Source organism: Hyaena hyaena, unplaced genomic scaffold (assembly GCF_003009895.1).
Source record: "Hyaena hyaena isolate Hyena2069 unplaced genomic scaffold, ASM300989v1 scaffold_292, whole genome shotgun sequence".
Lineage (NCBI taxonomy): Eukaryota > Metazoa > Chordata > Mammalia > Carnivora > Hyaenidae > Hyaena > Hyaena hyaena.
In genome coordinates, this window is record NW_024080924.1 from 405,854 (window position 1) to 428,168 (window position 22,315).

The window sequence follows — 22,315 nt, forward strand, 5'->3', positions numbered from 1 at the left end:
GAGGAGGGGGGGGGGGGGCGGGGGGGGGGGGGGGGGGGGGGGGGGTGGCAATGAAAGGATCCAGGGGGTAGAGATGAACACACAAAGTGAAAAGTGAAACATTTTTGAAGTCTGGGTTAGAGTGGTTAAATAAAGACATAGCATCATAGAGGCACCAGGAAGATGTAGGACCTTCTTTTTGTTGAAGTAATTGTTTGATTGTTTACAACTCAGTGGAAAAAAAGAATTATTCAAAGATACAACTTTTTCCGTTAAAAAAAAACAGATTGGAAAAAAAACAAAAACCCACCTTCTGCCCTGGTTTCCTGTCAATGCTTACCTGAGGAAGATTCTAGTCTGTCCAATTTGCTGATTAGCCAATCAAGGTTATTAGAGAATTGAGCGCAGTTGTTTCTGTTTCCACGAATGAGAGCAGCTGCAAACAAGGACACCTCTGAGCATGTAGGTTAAAGGGCAGGAGGATAGGCCTAAGAACTTGGGAAGCTGTTAAATATTGCAACTGCTTAGCAACTAAAAGGAACTGAATGTAATCATCTTCCCCTTCCAAGCCCTTTGATACAATTGTTCCTATACTTAGAAAAGTGAAAATCTACCATTCACTCAACTATTCCAGAGAATCCAAGCACCTGTCTACTTGCTGGGAACAGAACAGTGGGAACGACAGCAGATACCTGCTTGGTTTGCTGGTTTAAGAACTCCATTCTTTGCACTATTTATTTATTTTTTAACCTTTATTCATTTTTGAGAGACAGAGACAAATCATGAGTGGGGGTAGACAGGAGGACTGGGGAAACACACAATCTGAAGCAGGCTCCGCACTCTGAGCTGCCAGCACAGAGTCAGACACGGGGCTCGAACTCATGGACTAAGAGATCATGACCTGAGCCTAAGTTGGACACTTAGTCGACTAAGCCACCCAGGTGCCCCTGCACTGTTTTCTTAAACCCAGCTAGAGCTTTGCTATTTTTCAGTGCTAAAGGGAGGCTTCCCAGTCAAACAGCTGGAAAGGTTGGTTAAACGAACAGGCAGGGGCGCCTGGGTGGCTCAGTCAGTTAAGTGTCTGACTTCGGCTCAGGTCATGATCTCACTGTTAGTGAGTTTGAGCCTGGAGATGGGCACTGTGTTGACAGCTCAGAGCCTAGAACCTGCTTTTGATTTTGGATCTCCCTCTCTCTCTGCCCCTTCCTCACTTACTCTCTGTCTCTGTCTCTCTCAAAAAAATAAACATTAAACAATATTTTAAAAAATAAACAGGCAAATAATAACAAAACAGGAGACTCTCAAATATCTAAAACACATCAGCATATGACAAGGGTTCCCAGACTGTGGTCCCTGGAAACTAACTTGTGGCACTTGAGAATTGTTAGAAAAGCAAATTCTCCAACCTTATCCCAGGTGTAGGGAATCAGAATCTCTGGGGATGAGACTGTTATAGCCAGCCCTCCAGCTGATTGTGATGCCTGCTCCTGCTTGAGAACCCCTAGCAGAGGACATTGCTAAGGGTGGGAGAGAATATGCTGTCAGGAGATTTTTCACCAAACGAGGCAAAGCAACCTTCCCGCCACAAGCCTGTGCAACAAATCCACCTAAATCATTGGCCCCGTGTTCTTCGTGCTATTGGTTTTCTTTTTTTTTTTAAATTTTTAATGTTTTATTTATCTCTGAGAGAGAGAGAGAGACAGCGTGAGCAGGGGAGGGTCTGAGAGAGAGGGAGATAGAGAATCTGAAACAGGCTCCGGGCTCTGAGCTATCAGCACAGAGCTCGAAGTGGGGCTCAAACCCATGAACAATGAGATCATGACCTGAGCCGAAGTCGGATGCTTAATCAACTGAGCCACCCAGGTGCCCCGTGTTGTTGGTTTTCAAAGATAGGTTTTACAGATGCTTGAAAGATATCTGGATGAGGGAAAGGTCTTCCTGAGGACCTCTGCTTTGTACCTCCACAGTCAGAGGAGGGTTGGATTGAGTCTGATCCCCTGGAAAACTGCTTTCCAGGTCTGCTGCAGGGTTAGGCACAGGGTGCTGGAGTCAGTCGGCCTCATACCATAGCTCCTTCCCGTACTATATACATGACCTTGGGAACGTTATGACTTTGTGAGCCTCAGTTTCTTCTGATTCATGACTAAGCAGGTAACAGTACTGATGCCTGCTGAAAGTGTTGCTCCACAGATCAAAAAGAGATAGTCTACTGCTTGGCAAAAAAGCTCAATAACTGATTGTTGTCGTAAAATTGCTGTTGAGCTTGAGCCATACCATTATAAAGTATCAGGGTTGGAAGGAACTTCACAAGGTCAACACAGAATGGTGGTAGTCCAAACAGCCTGACCCTCAACATCAAGGATGGGTCCAACCTGATGTCTCTGGCTCCCTCTGGCCCACTCAACTTTCTATGGACTGTCTCTCATGGGACACACACTTCAGAGCAAAGCCCCCAATTGCTGCCTTATGACCATCTCAGCGACTGCCCGTGGCCACCTTCTCATCGGGGCGAACCTGATTTTCTGCTGCCTTCCTCCTAGGCTTGCTGGCCTAGGCCCTGTGGTAGCACTGCTTACAGCAGGCCCTGGGACATCTCCCCCACTGGTGTTGTGAGAAGAAAGGGCGAGTGCTGGAAATTCCTCACTCTCAGCCCTTATTCCCCGCACCAAAATGAAGTAATGAACAGGCCAAAGCAGCAGGAATCACAACTGACCAATAAGAGCTCAGTGAAAGGTCAGGGAGCTGAAAACAGTAACAGTCCTTCAAGTACAAGTATCTGAGTCTAAAAGGGGAGCACACTGCAAACATGCTCTAGTCTTGTTCCCTCGTTTTATTTATTAAAAATATTTTTTTAGGGGCGCCTGGGTGGCTTAGTCGGTTAAGCGTCCGACTTTCGCTTGGGTCATGATCTCGCGGTTCTTGGGTTCGAGCCCCGCGTCGGGCTCTGTGCTGACTGCCAGCTCAGAGCCTGGAGCCTATTTCAGAGTCTGTATCTCCCTCCCTCTCTGACCCTCCCCTGCTCGCGCTGTCTCTCTCTCTCCTAGAAATAAATAAAACATTAAAAAAAATTTTTTAAAAAATATTTTTTTAATGTCTATTTACTTTTGAAGGGGAGAGAGAGACACACAGCATGAATGGGGAAGGGGCAGAAAGAAGGCAGGCTCCAGACTCTCAGCTGCCAGCAAAAAGCCCAACGCAGGGCCCGAACCCACCAAACCACAAGATCATGATGACTTGAGCTGAAGTCAGATGCTTAACAGACTGAGCCACCCAGAGGCACCCCCTCATTTTAAAGAGTGACTGGGGGCACCTGGGTGGCTCAGTTGGTTAAGTATCTGACTCTTTGTTTCTGGCTCAGGTCATGATCTCACAGTTCCTGAGACTGACCCCTGGGTCAGGCTCTGTTCCTGACAGCAAGGAACCTGCTTGGGATTTTCTCCCTCCCTCTTATGTACGTTCTTTCTCTTGCTCTCTCTCTCTCTCTGCCCCTCCCACATGTGTATGCTAAGTAAACAAACACTTAAAAAAAATAAAGAGGAAAGACTGGGGTTCAGAGAGAGTAAGGGACCATCAAGGGTTGTACACGTAGTTTTGGCTGAACTGATCACTATCCGCTTCCACTCGCTGGGGACTTCTTGTTCTAGGTATGGAAAGTACCATAAGCTGCTGGCGAACTGAATGAACAGAGGATTGGAACTGGAATCCAATGGACTGGATTCCAGTGAATGAACAGTGAATTGAATGAACAGTGGATTGGATTTGGAATTCCAGTGGATTGGAATCAACTAGTTAACAGAAGATTCCCAAGGAGTGAGGCTGAGTGACAATCGGCGATCTTGCACAGACACCCTTGGATGCACAGACACCCTTGGACACCCTCCCAGGGTGAGGCTCCGGGGCTGTGCTTACCCAGCAGTTTGTACAGCAGGCGCAAGATCTCTTTCCAAGCCATGCCGCTCTCCTCCCTTGCAATTCCTGCAAAGTGTGCCACGCTGTTGTAGATATTTAAGCGATCAATGCAGTTTAACACAAGTGCCAACATTCCCTGTAAGGAGAGATGGGGAAAAGGTGAACGCTCCTGAGAATGCAGGATCCTTTTGTTCTTTTCCCTCCCATGTCATTCACCTTTTAAAGCTCATCATGCTAACGTGCATATAGACCTTTACGGTATTTTTTTTTTCCTCTTCAGAAACAAAATGTATACATTCTGCCTTCAAGACATACATAGCATCCATTTGGAGGATGAGTTAGCAGTTTCCTTGTGATGAGCTTGCCCCCATGTGTTTATCTCAGTCTAAGGACAGATCAAAAGAGGGAGCGTGAATGAGTCTCACAAAAGCTTGCTCTGTGTCTGGTGTGAAAGGATTCTGACTCACCCAGAAACAGACCTAGATATAGTTTCTATTTTCCTGTTAAATCTCAAGTAAGTTCAAGAAGTTCCGTTTGGATGCACAAAGACAACCATGCTTGCTTCCTCCCTCTCCCCTGTCAAAAGGGTAGGATTGAGAGACAATAAAATCAAAGAGGATTTTAACTACTTCCTTCTAAATTATAATACTATGCTGCCCAGTGAAAACATCTGTGCCTAGACTCAGTTTCAGTAGCCTTTCAGGCATAATGTCCCCAAAGCCAGTCTGCGTGGATCAGAAGACTGAGCTGGGAGGGGTCCATATCCCAGGCCACTAACTTTGCAAATGCCCAACAAGGGATAAGCCCTGTCCCCAGGAATGGGGGCCCCACAGGAGAACGACCATGGCCTGTTACTGCCAAAGCCTCATGTCCACACTCATAAAAGTCATGTGATCTAAGGTCCCGCCTAGCCAGGGATGGAGCCAGAACTCCAGTCAGAGGCCCCGGGCCCCCACCAAGTCCAAAGTTTGCTTTTCCTTGCATCCAGGTGCCATCTCTAGTGACTCAGATGCTGAGGTTCTAAGTCAGACCTGGCTTTACCTGTTATCTTTCAAACCAAACCAGCTCCTCAGACATTTCTGAAGCAGTGGAACCTGGCCATGTGTATTTTTCAAACAGGTTTCCTATTTTAGACTTACTTCTTCCTTGAAAAGATTCTGTCTGTTCTTAAGTGAACGGAGCTTGTTCTGTTTGTCTTCATGCTGCATCTCCTCCTCTGGGGGCTGGAAGTAGGCGATCAGGTCCTGTAAGGTCTGCAGGACCTCTTCTATCGGCAGGGTGACAGGGGCCGCTGTGCGGTTGTTTCCACTAAAGAACACAAGATGGACATGGACGTGGCTCAGACACCCCACCTTCAGCAGCATCCCTGACAAGCATCCACCAGATCCTGGCTCTTATCGGCCTCACGTGGGGCACAGTGCACGGCTTCTTGCAGCAGTCGCTCAGGGAATGACCACCAACTGGTGCTTGCCCACCAAGAGACAACAGAAGAAAATGTCTGCTTCGATTTTCAAGCCATTTCATAAAGGGAAATGACCTGGGGCCATCTGCCACACTTTTTCATTAAAAAAAAAATAAAAGCACCTTTAAAAATCATAAACTTATTCATTCATGGTTGTCTGGAACTATCACAGATTCTTCTTGGAATAGGTTAAACATAGGTCAGAAGGGTTTCTGTCACTGAGGCTCACCTTCCATCTGTATTTTTGTCTTCTCTATGTATCTCTCTCTCTCCATGTTTTTCATGTCTCTGCAGGTGTTTTTCTCTGTATGTGTGTACACGCACAAACCAGCTCCCCCTCCTTATTTGTTATTTCCTTCAGACTTCCTTTGTGCACCCTCTGTCCTCATTTTAAACAACCCCCCCATCTCTCTACATTCTTCTGCCTTCATGTCCCTCCCCTTCCTCAGTGTTACCCTCCCCACCATCGTTCTTGCTCTCTCTGTTGTGATCCTCCTATCCTGAATCTGTGTTTGTCTCTGTCATAATTTTTCAAAAAGTATTGTAATTAAATCCTGTAAATGCAGAGAGAGACCTCTAAAAAGCCCACATTTTCCCATCTCCTTTGTGGGTACACTGGTGAGCCTTCTGGAAGGCAAAGGCTAAGAAACAGGAAGGGGGAAATGGACCCAGCCCCCATGAAAATGCATCATGGCTCCAGGAGACTGAGAAGTGGTAGACTGTAGAAATAACGTCATGGCTTTTTCTTGGTTCAATTTGTAAGGACTTCTCCTTGCATTTACAGTGAATTTAGTTATATATTAATCTGGACACGTTAAGAAAAGATTGTTATCCATGCCTGAAGCAAAGGTTTAACAAGCCCTAAGAATGTTCAGTTTACGAAGTGACAATTCCAATTGTGTATATAAAAATGACAAAGTGTTGGGGCACCTGTGTGTCTCAGTGGGTTAGCGTCTGACTTAGCTCAGGTCATGATCTCATGGTTCAGAGGTTCAAGCCCCACACTGGGCTCTACGCTGACAGTGTGGAGCTTGCTTGGGATTCTCTCTCTCTCTCAAAATAAATAAACTTTCAAAAAAAAATGACAAGTGCATGCCGTGAGGACAGAACACCAGTAGCTTATAGGCAGGGAGGTCCTTTTCATGACTGTATGCTCTGGCCTGTGGAGGTGCACAGGGAATGCTCACTAATGACTATCTGAGATATTACAGGATACATGCTGTGAGGACATGGGGTGAAGGTTTGAGAATACAAAACCCAATTGGGAATAACTTCCCAGTTCTAAATTCGAGAAAAATGAACACAGTCCCCCTAGTATGTTTGGTCCAGGTACAGAGTCCCCTAACCCCGCCCCCACTTTTTAAAAACATTTTGAGTTGACCAGAAACAATGACACCAGTAAAGAGTGTTTCTTTGTGTGATTAAAAAAGGATGAAAAGATAAAAGAGGTTTGTTGCTATTTTTGTAGTTTGAAAGGGCAATTTACAGGGGCTTGGAAAACCCAAGTCATAGTCACAGCCATGAACATATGCTATCTGGAGTGCCTCTAAGCCTTTTGGGCTTCATCTCCCCCCTGGAAAACAGGAAAGGTACAATCTACTATTGCCAGGGTCCTTCTGGGTCTAATTTTGTTCTGTGGGTTCTCAACGCTAGATTGCTTTATCTTGTCCTTTCAAAACACCTCAATATAATAATCTTCCACCGGACTGAGGCAGATCCCTCTTTTCCTCAAAACAGAACACATAGCACATGCCTGGCAGTGGGGACAGTGGGGAAATAGATACGACCTCTGTATGGCTTCAGGGTGCTCATGTTCTACTCTAGAACCTTAGGGAGGAGATTCAGATGTACCTAGAAGGCTAGGGACAAGATGATGTCTCAAAACAAACTACAATGGTACCCAGCTCATCCCAGCCATCTTTCCCTCCCTACTTCAGCCACTGTCCTGCTACCTTCTCAGATCTTTCCAAGGACTTCTTTTGTTTAATTCAAGTATGATCCCAGGGGATCCTGAATATTTAACATACTATTACCATAACACAATTATTTATGTATTGCTTCCATCCTAAGGTTAAACTCAGGACAGCTGGGCAGTATCTACTCGTCAGCAGGATTTCTGAGACTCCCTCACCCCTCACAGTGTTCATCTGTCCAACTGGACAGCTCCCAGCAACTGACCCAAGGATGATGAGACAGCACAAGCCAACTTCAACCTTTCTTCCTTACTGTTCTTTCTTCTTCCTTCCCTATTCATTTAACTTTGATGTGGTTTTTCCCAGAAGGCCATCCCCCATCCTTCTGGTTTCTACCATACATAGCATGTTCTGTTGGTTTCCCCAAAGAGACACGAAAGGAGAATCTTACTTACAAATTAATCTTTTATCCTTCACTTCCCAGCTTTTGAAAAATTTAAGTGCTATGGTTTTTGTAGCCCCTTTTGGTGCTGCATGGGCCTGTTTCTCAGTAGTCCTCCTTTCTTCTAAAAAAAAAATCTTGCAGCTTGGAGAATCCAGAATGTCCCTCCTTGAAGGGGAACATCCACAAAAGCTGAGTGAGGAGCTTAGGAAATTCTCTCTCCCACAAAATAATGATAACATTGGGATAAATCATCTAAAACCATTGTTTTAGGGTTCTTGAAAGTGACTGAAGCCATAAAATAAATTGAGATTGATTGACTGACTGACTAACTAATTAAATAATGAGCCTCAGAAGAGTATGGTGTTTCAGTCAGAGGCTGTTCCCATGCTTTCCTCTGGCTTCAGACCAAAGAAGTTCTCACAAAGTGGGATAAACCACGATCAAGGCCACACAGTGCTCAGGAAGGACTGGAGAGAGACCTAGTTATCTACTCATCTCTGACTCAGTGTGAGGTCTTATACAAGCAGAAAGCAAAATCCAGGACAGACCTAAAACTGCCTGAACTTTGAATGTGTTATCTAGCCCATAAGCAGGTCTATCAGCAAATACTTGTAAGAAATATTTACAAGGCAATTAGGCTTGCCTTCTAAGAAATACTAAGTAAAGCACTTCAGGCTGAAAGAAAATGACACCAGATAGTAAGTAGAATCCACATCTATGAATAAAGAGCACTGGTAAAGGTAACTGTGCAGGTAAATATAAAATATGGCATAAACATATTCATTTCTCTTTTGTTCATATATTTAAAAAACACAAATGGATAATAAAATAATGATAAAGCTGGGCTTATAACATATGAGGATGTAATACACATGGTGATATTATCACAAGGAGGAGGAAAATAATACTGGAGCAAAGTTGCTTTATTTTACTTGTTAGTATTAATCCAAGGAGGAGTGTTAGAAGTCGAATACAGACTGAGTTTCCTAGAGCAACCACTAAGAATCTAACTCAAAAAAGTAGCAAACCCCCCCCAAAAAAAAACCTTAACAAAGAAATTAAAATGGTATACTAGACAACATCTATTTAACACAAAAGAAGGCAATAAAGGAAGAAGAGAGGAAAAAAGAACAGGAGATCCATAATAATCAGATAGCAGAATGGCAGACATAAGTCCAACCATTTGAATAATTACATTATCTATAAATGGATTACACACACCACAAAAGGAGACCTGTCAGAGTAGTACATAAAAACAAATATTCAGCATATGCTCTCTACAAGACACACTACATAGATTCAAAGATACAAACACGCTGCAAGGAAGAGGACTGAAGAACTTAACACCATGCAAACAGTAACCATAATCTGCATAGAAGGCATCTGGTGTGGCTTTACAAAATAGATTTTAAGATAAAAGATGTTCACAGCGAAAAAAGGGCAATGTTTTACAACTATGAAAGAGTCAATATATCAGGAAGATATACCTATTATGAACATATAACCACCCAACGAGACATTATGTGAAACAAAAGTTGAGAGAATTGAGGGAGAAACAGACAATTCAAACTACTAGTGAGAGATTAAACACCCTATTCTCAGTTAATGTAACATCTTCTAATGGAACTATATCAATAAAGGGCAAAAACCATATCATCATCTCAATAGACAAAAATAATTTGCCAAAATCTAACTCATTCAAGATGTAAGAAAACTCTCAACAAACTAGGAATAAAAGAGAATTTCCATAATCTAATGAAGGGAACTTTTAAAAACCCTGTAGTTAACATCATATTTAATCATCAAAGACTGAATGTTTTCCTGCTAAGATCAGGAACAGGACAAGGATGCTTGTTCTTTCCACTCTGAGTTCACATGATACTGGATGTTCTAGTCAGAGCAATCATGACGGGGTTAGGGGGTGGGAGGGAGAAAGGGCATCCATACTGGAAAGGAAAAAAATAAAACTTGCTTTATTCACAGATGATATGACCCTTTATGTAGATAAAGAACACACGAACACACACACACACACACACACACACACACACACACATGAATAACACTTTTCAGTTAAGTCACAGGATACATTATTGATACTTTAAAAACAATTTCTATATGTCAGTATTATTTATGCAGTGAACAATCTGAAAAGAAATTAAGAAAATAATTCCACTTGTAGTAGAATCAGAAATAAATACTTAGGGGGGATCTGGGTGGCTAAGTCAGTTAAGTGTCTGACTTAGGCTCAGTTCATGATCTCATGCCCATGAGTTCCAGCCCTGTGTTGGGCTCTGTGCTGACAGCTCAGAGCCAGAAGCCTGCTTGGGATTCTGTCTCCCTCTCTCTCTCTGTCCCTCTCACACTCTGTCTCTCTCTCTCTCTCAAAAATAAACAAACAGTAAAAAAGAAAGAAATACTTAGGAGCAGATTTTATAAAAGAAGTCTAAGACTTAAACACTGAAAACTGTATTACCTTGCTGAAAGGGACTGGAGAAAGATAAATAAGTGGAGAGACATTTGATGTTTATGAATTAGAAGATTCAGCATAATAAAGACAAAAGTTCTCCCAAAATTGATCTCAAGGTTCAAAACGTTCTCTGTAAAAATCCGAGCAGTCTGTTTTGCAAAAACTGACACAGTTATCCTAAAATTTACATGGGAATTCGAAGGACCCAGAAGAGTAGTGCCTGGGTGGCTCAGTCGGTTAAGTGTCTGACTTTGGCTCAGGTCATGATCTCGCTGTTCGTGGGTTTGAGCCCTGCATCGGGCTCTGTGTTGACAGCCAGCTCAGAGCCTGGAGGCTGTTTCCAATTCTGTGTCTCCCTCTCTCTCTGACCCTCCCCTGCTCGCTCGCTCTCGCTCTCTCTCTCTCATAAATAAATAAAAACATTAAAAACAAAAAAAGGACCCAGAAGAGCCAACATAACTTTGAAAAAAAGTACAAAGCTAGAGGATTCACTGTATCTGATTTCAATACTTAACTACAAAGCTATGTTGATCAAGAGTGTTGTTTTGGCAAAATCACAGATATGTAAGCCAGTTGAATAGAATTGAGGATCCAGAAATAAACCCTTATATTTATGGTTACTTGACTTTTGATAAAGGTGCCAAGGCAATGTGATGGGGGAAAGGATGGTCTTGTCAGCAAATTGTATAGGGACAATGAGGTATGTGCGTGATTCACTTAAAAAAATGAATTTCAATTCCTACCTCAGACTGTATATAAAAATTGATGGAACATGGATCATAGACCTAAATGTAAGAGCTAAAATTATAAAACTTTTGCAAGAAAACACAGGAGAAAATCTTAGTGACTCCGGGTTAGGCAAGAGTTTCTTAGACCAGACACCCAAAAGGACAATCGCGAAACAAAAGTTAGGTTAAAATGGATTTCACCAAAATTAAACCGTTTGTGTTTCAAAAGACAGCATTAGTAAAATGAGAAGAAAAGCCACAAACTAAGAGAGAATATTTGCAAATCATGAATCAGTAAAAGACATACAACTGCAAGATATGAAAAACTGTCAAACTTCGGCATGAAGACAAACCACCCAACTTAAAAAAATAGGCAAAAGCCTTGATTACATTTTACTAAAGAAGATACATGAATAGCTAATAAGCACATGAAAACATGTTAAAAATCATTAGTCACTTTGGAAATGCAAATTAAAACCATAACGGCCTACCACTGCATATCCACTAGGTTGTCTACAATCAAAAGTCAGACAATAAGGATGTGGAGAAACTGGAACTTTATACATTTCTGTGTGGAATGTCAAATGGCGTAACTGCTTTGGATGGCAGGTTTTCAGTTTCTTAAAAAATTAAACACACCCAAATGTCCACTGATGGATGAATGGATAAACAAACTGTGGTATTTGCATACAATGTAATATTATTCAACCTTACGAAGGAATGAAATTCTAGCGTTCTACGAAAGGAGTGAATCTTGAAGACTTTGTTAAGTGAAATAAGCAAGGCACAAAAAGACAAATATTGCATGCCCAATTAAGTCAACCAATTAAGTGAGTCAGATTCATAGGAAGATTAAATAATGGTTACCAGGGCCTGGAATGGGGGTGGGGGGAGGGAAGGGAGAAATGGGAGTTATTATTATTTTTTTAATGTTTAAAAAATGTTGAGAGAGAGAGAGAGAGTGCGTGCACAAGTTGGGGAAGGGTGAAGAGAGAGGGAGACACAGAATCCTAAGCAGGCTCCAGGCTCTGAGCTGTCAGCACAGAGCCTGATGTGGGGCTCAAACCCACGAACCATGAGATGATGACCTGAGTCAAAGTTGGATGCTTAACTGACTGAGCCACCCAGGCGCTGCAGGGAGGTATTGTTTAATGTGTATGGAATTTGTTTGAAATGATGTAAAATTTCTGGAGATGGATAGTAGTAACTGTTGCACAACAACTTGACTTTAGTTAACATCACTAAATCATATACTTAAAAATGGTTAAAATAGTAAATTCTATGCTTTGCATATTTTATCACAAAAATATAAAATGTTAAACAAGTTACACATGACTTTGCAATTCTACTACCTGGTATTTACCTGAGATAAATGAAAATATATATCAAAAGACTTTTACACAAATATTCACGAAACCATTACTGATAATAAGCAAAAATAGAAAAAATCCACTGTTCCTCAAAGGACAAAGAGAATGTGAGGTACATCTATACCTGTCTGTATATCTCTTTCTATAGATAGATCTCTCTCTATATACACATGTGTGTATATACACAACCATATATATATACATCTACATATATATACACAGGCATATACATTTATATGTGGATATGTATCTCATATACACATCTTATGAGATAAGAGGAACACTCTTCAGCAAGAAGGAACAGAGCACCTTTACGTACTAAAATAGGGATGAACCTCAAAAATGGAATGCTCAGGGAAAAGGTCAGGATCCAAGGACCACATACTGTACACACTAACTTATAAATGTGTTAAATTGAGACCAAAATCAGATGACGGGTTGCCCAAGGCTGGGGGTGGGAACTAATATACACTGCAATGGACATAAGGAATCTTTTGGGGAAATCGGAATGTTTTAAAAATGAATTATGGTGATGGCTGCACAGCTCTGTAAACTTATTAAAATTCACTGAGTTGCATACTTAAAAGGATGAATTTTATGATATGTAAATTATAGCCCAATAAAGCTGCTTAAAAATAATTTTCCCACTGTCAGGTATGTAACTCCCACTGACTTTTTAAAGTAATAGCTTTATTAAAATATAATTCACATATTATACAATCATCTATTTAAAGGATACAACTCAGTGGCTTAATGGTTTTTAGTGTATTTATAGAGTTTTGCAACCATTGCCTTGATCAATTGTAGAACTTTTTCATCAGCTTCGACCAAAATCCCATATCCATCAGCAGTCACTCCCCTTGACCCTTACAACCACCCTAGCTCTAGGCAACCACTGATGTACTTTCTGTCTCCACAGAACTGCCTATTCTGGACATTTCATATAAATGGACTCACCACAAAAAGCATGTATCCGTCCTTCATTCCTTTTTATGGACAAATAATATTCTATTGTATGGATATGCATATGACACATTTTATTTATCCATTCATCAGTTGGTTGGTTGGGTTGTTTCTCCTCCTGAGCTATTATGAATAATGCTGTTTTGAACATTTGTGTACAAGTTTTTGAGTAGACATGTTTCACATTTCTTAGGTATATACCTAGGAGTGAATCTGTTAGGTCACATGGTAACTCTGTGTTTAACCTTTTACGGAATTTCCAGACACATTGCAAAATGGCTGTGACATTTTACATTCCCACCAACAGTGTATGAAGGTTCCAATTTCTCCACATCCTGTCTCACACTTCTTATTAAGTCTTTTTAATTATAGCCATCCTTGTGAGAGCAAAGTGTTCTCTCACTGTGGTTTTGATTTGCATTTTCCTCCTGGCTAATGGCACTGGCCATCTTTTCATATGCTTATTGGCCATTTGAGTATCTTCTTTGGAGAAATGTCTATTTAGATCTTTGCTCATTTGTAAATTGGTCCAATTGTCTTTTTAGGTTGAGCTGTAAGAGTTCTTTATTCTAGATACAAGTCCCTTATCAGATATATGATTTGAAATATTCTTTCCCATTATGTAGGGTTTTTTTCCCCCACTTTCTGAATGGTGCCCTTTGCAGTAAACAAGTTTTTAATTTTGATAAAGTTTACATAGTTTTTGTTACTTTTGTTTTTGGTGTCATATTGAAGAAACTATTGCCTAATCTAAGGTCATAAAAATTTAAGCCTTTGTTTTCTTCTATCTTTCTTCTTCTAAGCCCAGTTTTTACAGTTTTAGGTCTTATAGTCAGGTCTTTGATTCATTTTGAATTATTATTATTATTATTATTATTATTTTTATCTATGAGGCAGGGGCCACTGCCTTTTAAGACACAGGGGCAGGGTTTGAGAGAACCAAGAACCAAATAAAGCCACCCAACCTCTAGGGTGATGGTTCAGACTACACAAAAGACTCATGTTTGCACACAGCTATCTTTCTCCTGCCTGTACCAAGCTATTCATTCATATACCCTTTCTATGAGGAAGGGAACAGGTCAGACATAACATGGCACAGAAAGGAGGGACTACTTTGCTCAGGGATCATAGGAAACCAAGGGCAGGGTCACAAGCAGACAGAATGGCTGACTTGCAGGCCTCTGCTCCCTTCTGTGGTAGGAATACCTACTTGTCTATCTTCCTTTCTCTAGTTTAGTCACAGGAACCCCGGAGTGGTCCTGCGAACACAGCAAACCAACCTGAGGTTGTATTCCTCAGCCTCCCTGCAGTGGGGTGTGGTCACATGACTCATTTTAGCCAGTAGAGTAAAAGAAAAAGTGATCTACTTCTGGGTCATATCTTAAAAAAAAAAAAAAAAAATCACTTGCTCTCCACTACTTCCAATTTCTTCCCCTACACCTCTCTCTCCCCCTTTTTTTGGTGGTACAGACCTGAGAAGTTGTGCTAGCAAGCTATTTTTGATCGTGCAGATGGAGAAAATATAGCAAGACAGTTGGTCTCAATTGTGTTGATTAGAATCACCTGAGGAGCTTTAATCAAAAGCTTGTGTTGGAATCCCACTGCATAGATTCTAATACAATCGGTAGGAGAAGCCACCTAGGCATCAGGATGTTAAAAGCTCTCCAGATAAATCTAACATGTGGCCAAGGGTAAGCCCTCTATTCCAGGGCAGTGGTTTGTAAACTTTATTACACTTCAGGGTCAGCTGGAGGGCCTATCAAAACATGATTTTCTGGGGTACCACTTCCCAGGTGTCTGATTCAGTATGTCTGGGGTGCAACCTGAGAATGTACATTCTTAACAAGTTCCCAAGTCATGCTGCTGGTCCAGGGACACACTTTAAGAACTTGTAGGAGATCTCAGAGCAGCAAGATAGAAGGAACCCGAGCCCCGTAGCCAGACCTTGCCTATCCTATACTGTTAGTTAGGAAAGAAATAAGTGTATCTTGAATTGCAAGAGCAGCTTAGCCTATATCCTAACCAACACACATTGCTTGGATCGCACTGTTCCAACAAGAAAAGTAAAGGCATAACGCTTTTTTCTTACTTCATGCACATTCACACACACAATTTAAGCCCCCTTGGCTTTAGAGGTATTCTCCTACAAAAGAAGGACGGCTTGGAACACTGCACTGTTTACAACAGAATCCATTTTTCACGGTAATTGGCGAACACAATCCACAGCGTTCTGTGTTGGCAGCACTGTTTAGGCATTGAGGGGATTATGATCCAAGCAGCCAGTTCAGGTACTTTTCCCATTTAAGTGTCAGCATAGGTGGGTAACCCTAGGCTTTCAAAGCAAATCTATTTGGATCAAAACCATAGCAACGATTCTGAATGATGTAGAAAGCTTTTCTCCAGAGCACAAGAGGGTGTGGATCTGTTTCTCCCCTTTCACACAATAATACAAAAAGGATTTAAAGTGCTTCGGCACTCTTAATTTTCGGGAAGCCTTGGGGATTCATGACACCAACCTGAGTAACCAATGGGGCTCAAGCATTTGTTGGGCAGTTGGCAGCAGATCATTTCCTGGGAAATAAGATGGAGCCCTAAGCTCTCTGTGGTAAAACTCTTTGTTGGTGTTTAGTAATTTCCTGAAAACTTCAAGTATTGGAAAGGGAGTGGGAAGGTGGGACTGGATGGCCACAGGGTAGAAACTAACAGATAAAGGGAAGGAACTTAGGTACCTTAGAAACTGGCTGAATAAGGCTGTCGTGTTCCGGATGATCCGAGCAGCCTGGGACTCCTCGCACTGGCACCTCTGCAGTGTTAGCCCGTCATCCATGTGGCCTTCCTGATGGAGTATGACCTACCCACAGAGCAAAAGACACCAGGTCTGGTTACACATTACTCCACAGCTGGACAGTCAACATTTCTTGCAGTCTTTCCCTCATCCCTTGTAGTCGTTCTCCAAAACCAGGTTCCCCTGGATCCGTTTGAAAATAGGACATTAACAAAGTTATTTTGCCCATACTCCCTATTACTGACCTATGAATCATTCCTGAGACATGGTGCTTTGAGGAAAATAAAATTTTATGTGCCACTATGGTATGAGTTACAGTAAATTCCTTAGGCCTAGACAGCCAGTCTCAAAAGGTGAAAACATATTTCATAATAGATTTTCTCTTGAAATGAACACCAAAACTTAGCCTTGGAAATGGGAAAAGTCACTTTGTTCAGAGCCTTTTTGTGCAGAGAAAAACTGTGGAAGAAAAGCAAGTTCAACAGAAAACCATCTACTGGGATCAGGCTTGGATTCCCCTCCTGAAGGACAGCTGCAGTTGACTGTAGAGGTGGAGACACAGCTTAAGGTTGAAGTTTGCTTCTCATGGAGGCAAAGGAGGGGGGTTGAAAGCATAGGCTCTGGTATTAGTTGATGTGAGTTTCAGTCCTACTCTGCTACTTCCCAGCTGTGTGACCTTAAGCAACTTACTTGACTTCTCTTTGCTTCAATTTCACCATCAAATGGATTTACAGGGTTGTTTTGAGGACTAAATGATTTACATGCAAATCACGGAACATGTTTCCTAGACTCTGAGGTACTCAGTGAACACTTGTTATAAAGGGCAGTATATTACTCATCTCAAGTCAGTTATCTAAAAGTTAAATACAGGGGCGCCAGGGCGGCTCAGTCAGTTAAATGTCCTACTTTGACTCAGGTCATGATCTCACGGTTCATGGGTTCGAGCCCCGCATCAGGGTCTATGCTGACAGCTAGCTCAGACCCTGGAGGCTGCTTCAGATTCTGCATCTCCCTCTCTCTCTGCCCCTCCCCTGCTCACGCTGTCTCTGTCTCAGAAACAAAACACTGAAAAAAAAAGTTAAATACATATTGATCAGCAATGATATCAGGATATAATTTGGGGGCAGGGACAGCAGCTTTGAAGATGGAAGTCAGTGGCATTTTCCCTTGAAAGATTGAAGTGTATGTAGATATGAACTGGGGTGGTTTGAGTGTGATTCAAGTCAGAGTTAAATTCTGATTAAACTTCCTGACTGGCTTCCTCTTAATGTGAGTGAAGAGGGACCATTTATAGGTCTTGGGGTGTGGAGTGGAGTCAATTAAATAAAACATGTATCTCCAGAAAACAGATTTAGAAAAGGGTTTTTGGTCTCCCTCCTTTTAATCCTTTTTTAAAGTTTATTTATTTTGAGAGAGGGAAAGCAGGAGAGGTGGGGAGGGACAGAGAGGGAGGGACAGAAGAGAATCCCAAGCAGGCTCTGCACCATCAGCACTGGGTCAAATATGGGGCTCAGATTCACAAATTATGAGATCCTGACCTGAGCCAAAATCAAGAGTCCAGACACCACCTGACTGAGCCACCAGGCACCCCATCTTTATCACTGTTAGCACAAAGCAACTTCTTTTCCTTTCCGGGTGGAAACCTCTTATTATTTATTCTTCTGAAATTGTGTCCTGCCTAATATAATGAATTCACACAGGAAGGAGAACACTGGTTTACAAAAGTTTACAATCAGTTTTGACAAAAGACTTAGCACTGCGTCTAGCTTAAGTGTTAGCAAAGGATACCCTCAGTATTAGAGTCACCAGCTGTTTCAGAACTACCCTGTCAGAACTTCCCAGCAACCCTTTAACACTGGTACATTTCGACTTGGCAATACATTGCCACTAGGTTTGCTCTGGCCTCAGTCCCCGTATTCGGGTCACCGAAGACCAAAATCCTTAGATTTGCTTGTTCAGATACCACATGCAAACCGGCCAGCCAAACAAGAAAGTAACGAGAAATAGGGGGATGCAGCTGTTAGAACACTGGTATGATTTGCCCTATTGATCACCACAACCCAGCTCCTACAGTCTTTTTCTCCTGGAGGAATCCCATGACCCGAGAGCAGACAGCAGAAGCGCAAGAGGAGAATGGGAAGGAGGATGCCTCCTTTATGGTGAGTTACCATTCTTTAGGTTTTTTACCATCTCTGTTTCTCCCTGGTTTTCCTAGGCTCCTGATTTGTTTTATAAAATACTTAACACATATTTGAATATACTTTGTGTTTTTAGACAGAAATTTAACCTGTTCTTCACTGAAATAGAGCAGGGCAGCCCTGTCAGGGGCTGATTAGGACATCATTTTAGAGAGTTTCTAAAAGGACCTTCCAAATTCACATGCACACTGCAGCAGTTAAATAAATATAAGACTACGGTCCTGGAAGAGAAAGGCAAGGAGAGACATGGAAAGTCAACAACTCAAGGGGGGGATCTCTCCTGGTTGGCAGGGTCCTTTGAGTATGTCTCCTCCCACCTAGAGCTAGAGCCAAGATCCACAAATTCCACCCTCTTTCAATGTCATCATTACTTTAGTAGGTGTGAAAAATTGTGGAGACTCTAGGTAATATTATTGTAGTCTACAGAGGATTTAATTTTCTTCTGATAGGCTGGTAGGATAGATAAGTTTTTGGCATCTATCTTAACGGTGTCCTTCTTCCAGGGGTAGTTCATACTCTTGAGGTAGAGCCCTTTCGGAGTTTAACTGAAAGCCTACTGTATTTTCTTCTTCCTTTTTTTTTTTTTAACAGTTTGTTTATTTTTGAGAGGAAACAGAGAGCACAAGTCGGGCAGGGTGGAGGGAGGGAGACACAGAATCTGAAACAGGTTCCAGTCTCTGAGCTGTCAGCCCAGAGCCCAATGCGAGGCCTGAACCCACAAACTGCGAGATCATGACCTGAGCCGAAGCTGGATGCTTAACAACTGAGCCACCCAGGTGCGCCTAGCCTACTGTATTTTTAAGGGCTGTTCCAATCTGAGGGATCCTGAACCCCAACCTCGGCCTCCCTAGTATTGTCATGCTGTTGATGTCTCTGCTGTGCTCTTCTCCATCAGAGCTGCAGACTTTTGTTACTGTTCTGGCTGGACAGCCCATCCATAGTCAGCTTAAGGGGAAACTGCATATCGAATTTCAGGTTCATGTTCCTAGAGTTCCCTCCATTCTATAACGTTGAGTCCTTAAGTCCCAGAGACCCTCACTGACCTTATCTCTCATCTGTCTCTCCAGCCAAATGAGGCCAACACAAGCCCCCACTTCCTTGGTGCTGCAACTCAAAAACTCTGCTGAGGGGCAAGTGGTGACAAAGGTGTGGCTCACGTAGTATACCCACACTGCATCTGGGATATTTACCACTCATGCCCTGGATGTCCTGGTTGCTGAAGCCTTCAAATGGTTTTGGTTGTTGTTGTGGTTGTTTTTTTGTTTTTTGGGTTTTTAAAAAATTTGTATCCAGTCTTGATAATTGTTTGTAGAGGAAGAGATGAGCTTGTATAATTTAGTCCATGTGGCTCGTTATTTTTTTAAATTTCCTCTCTCCTTTTCATAATTTTAGTGTCACATTTCTGGATATTTTCCTGACATGTGTTACTTTACACGAAAGTAAGTTATTGTCTTAAAGTTTGCTCCCAACCTCCCTTCTTACAACAACCAGTCATTCTGGGAAGCTCTGCATCACAACCATGGTAGGCGGATGAACCCAAACTACAGTGGACAATGGCTCCTAGAACCCTATTCTATGGTTTCTTGACTGCCCAAACCAGTGTCTTGTAAGGGGTTTTCCAAGAAAAATCATGCCCTTGACATCTGCTTTATGGTTCCTATCAAAAGAAAACTGTTACAACAACATTCTGGTACAAAGATGTGGTGTGTATCCAAGCCAGTGTCCCAACGTAGTTGGCTGCAACGGGCCACTCCAATCTGAGTGCTCTCTGTGGATACACCATCAGTGTGCACAATCTCCTCTTTCTGTATGTTGGTTCCTATGGGCTTGTTGTCACGTAATCTGCATTTTCTCTGTAGCAATTCTATTTAGTCTCTATATGACAAAAATTACACAGAAACTCAATCACCCACTTAAATGAAGAGAGCAATGGTATGAGTAATCCCCAAACAGCATACCACCAAGAGTTATGTAGTTCAGGTTTTTTGAGAGCACTGAACAAATTTTCCCTGCTCCTCACAGATTTGCCATGTATTTAACTTTTCTTTTCCCCTTGGGGTCAAAATAACCAATTAGGTGGTACAATCTGTCACAGAATCACTCTTTGGAATAGCAAAAATATTAAGAAGTAAACATACATCGTGTTTGCCTGATTCTCCTGATCACTGCTCTTGCCAACTTGCTTTCAGTTCAGTGTACGATTCCAGACTGTCTTTCTGAGCCTCACCTTTCTTTTCAGAGGTCCAAGGCGGGAGGTCTTGGCATCTTGTGCTTTGTAGGTCACCCACAGACCACTGGCTATATGCTGGACAAAGCAGACAGAATCTCCATACTTGATTTCTGGAACTCCCATGCCTTCTATATCTCGCTTATGACTAGAATCCAATTTCTCCTTGATTTCCTATTTCATAGAAAATGAAAGAAAGGTGTGTCTGATTAAAGAGAAACCAACATATGGAACAAATCATCTATGCAGCGTTTGTCAGCCAGGGAACCCATTACTAAAATCATCATGATGTGCCTGTCCAAGCCAGGATTTCAGAAAGGCTTGCTTCCCTTATCTGCTGTTGACTCTAAAGTCAATGGATTCCCAGTTTCAGCCACTTTAATATACTTAAATCTATGGGGAAAGGAGGTAGCTGGTAGGGTCTCGCTTTGGTTTTGATTTTATAGAATTCTCATTGTATTGTCTATTGTTCTCATCCTAACCTAGACACCTTAATAATAATCAACACTTCACTAGCCAGTTAGCTTGTTTTCAGCAAGCTGTATAGTTTTAATGGTCATCTGATATAAATTCCCGAAGTCAGGGCTTAATCCTATCTGTTAAAAACATATAAAAGTCTTTTCTAGAGATCAGCAGAGAAAGCAGATTTATGGATCAGGTAGGGGCTACTGTGCCACCCTTGTCATGCTGTAATCAGGGTGATTGGTCTCTTGTGGCCTCTTCAGTAGTGTGTTGCAGGTAACAGGTTTCATTCTTCAACTGTCTTTTCTCCAGTATGGAAAAAGGAGTTACTGCACATCAGGTATCTGTCTGGTGACAAGCTGAGGTGCCTGTCAAAGACTGAGTCAGGGGGCGCCTGGGTGGCTCAGTTGGTTAAGCATCCGAATTCAGCTCAAGTCATGATCTCACAGTTCATGGGTTCGAGTCCCGTGTTGGGCTCTGTGCTGACAGCTAGCTCAGAGCCTGGAGCCTGTTTCAGATTCTGTGTCTCCCTCTCTCTCTTCCCCTCCCCCACTCATGCTCTGTTTCTGTCTCAGTAATAAATAAACATAAAAAAAAAAAAAAAAAAAGACTGAGTCAGGAAACAGACCTGGAATGCACAGTAACTCTGTCCCCTCCTCATTAATCAAGCCTTCTGGATGGTTCTACTTGACCTCCAATTCTCCTCCACATCTTGCATTAAATTGCTCATTTGTAAAAGCCATTAGCGAGACAGAATTTTGAATTTTTTTACAGAATAAAAACTGCAGTGCTGTTCCCTCTCCTTGTGACAATTTTGCTTCTTAATGAAGGGACAAATAGCACACAGGTACAGAGCTCTTACCAAGTGCAAGGCAGTGGTCTAAGTTCTTTAACTTGTATAAACTCTTCCCAACAGCTGTGGATATAACTACAAATACTATCCCAGTTTTTCAGAGGAAAATAGTGAAGAAGATACAGAGAGATGAGTAATTTGTCCAAGGTCACTCAAGAATTCGTGAAAAAGCCAAGTTTTTTTTTAAGGTTTTATTTACTTTTGAGAGACAGAGAGCATGAGCAGGGGAGGGGAAAGAGAGAGGTTAACAGAGAATCTGAATCAGGCTCCAGGCTCTGAGCTGTCAGCACAGAGCCCGATGTGGGGCCTGAACTGATGAACTGTGAGATCATGACCTGAGCCCATAGGACGCTTAACTGACTGAGCCCCCTGGGTGCCGTGAAAGAACCAAAATTTAAACCACGAAGTCTAGCTCCAGAGACTGTGTTCTTCCCCACTGTTCTAAACTCCTACTCATCCTTCAACACCCTGTTCAGATGCCACCTTCTCTGTGAGGGTCGAGTAGTCTCTCCTGCTGGATTTCCCTCAGCACAGTCTCATTCCTTTATTGC

At 42.2% G+C, this 22,315-nt stretch overlaps 1 protein-coding gene across 1 annotated transcript in view; it reads right to left on the bottom strand.

Moving 5' to 3' along the window:
* The window catches only part of RYR3 (ryanodine receptor 3), a 364,667-nt gene that overhangs the window by 254,226 nt on the left and 88,126 nt on the right, over nt 1–22,315 (bottom strand). Inside the window, exons 11-15 of the mRNA XM_039247258.1 lie at nt 20,450–20,623; nt 15,969–16,090; nt 5,028–5,196; nt 3,889–4,024; nt 320–415 (exon numbers count right to left, since the gene is read on the bottom strand). Of these exons, the coding sequence (XP_039103189.1) occupies nt 320–415; nt 3,889–4,024; nt 5,028–5,196; nt 15,969–16,090; nt 20,450–20,623 (697 nt within the window). The remainder of the gene's footprint in view (nt 1–319; nt 416–3,888; nt 4,025–5,027; nt 5,197–15,968; nt 16,091–20,449; nt 20,624–22,315) is intronic.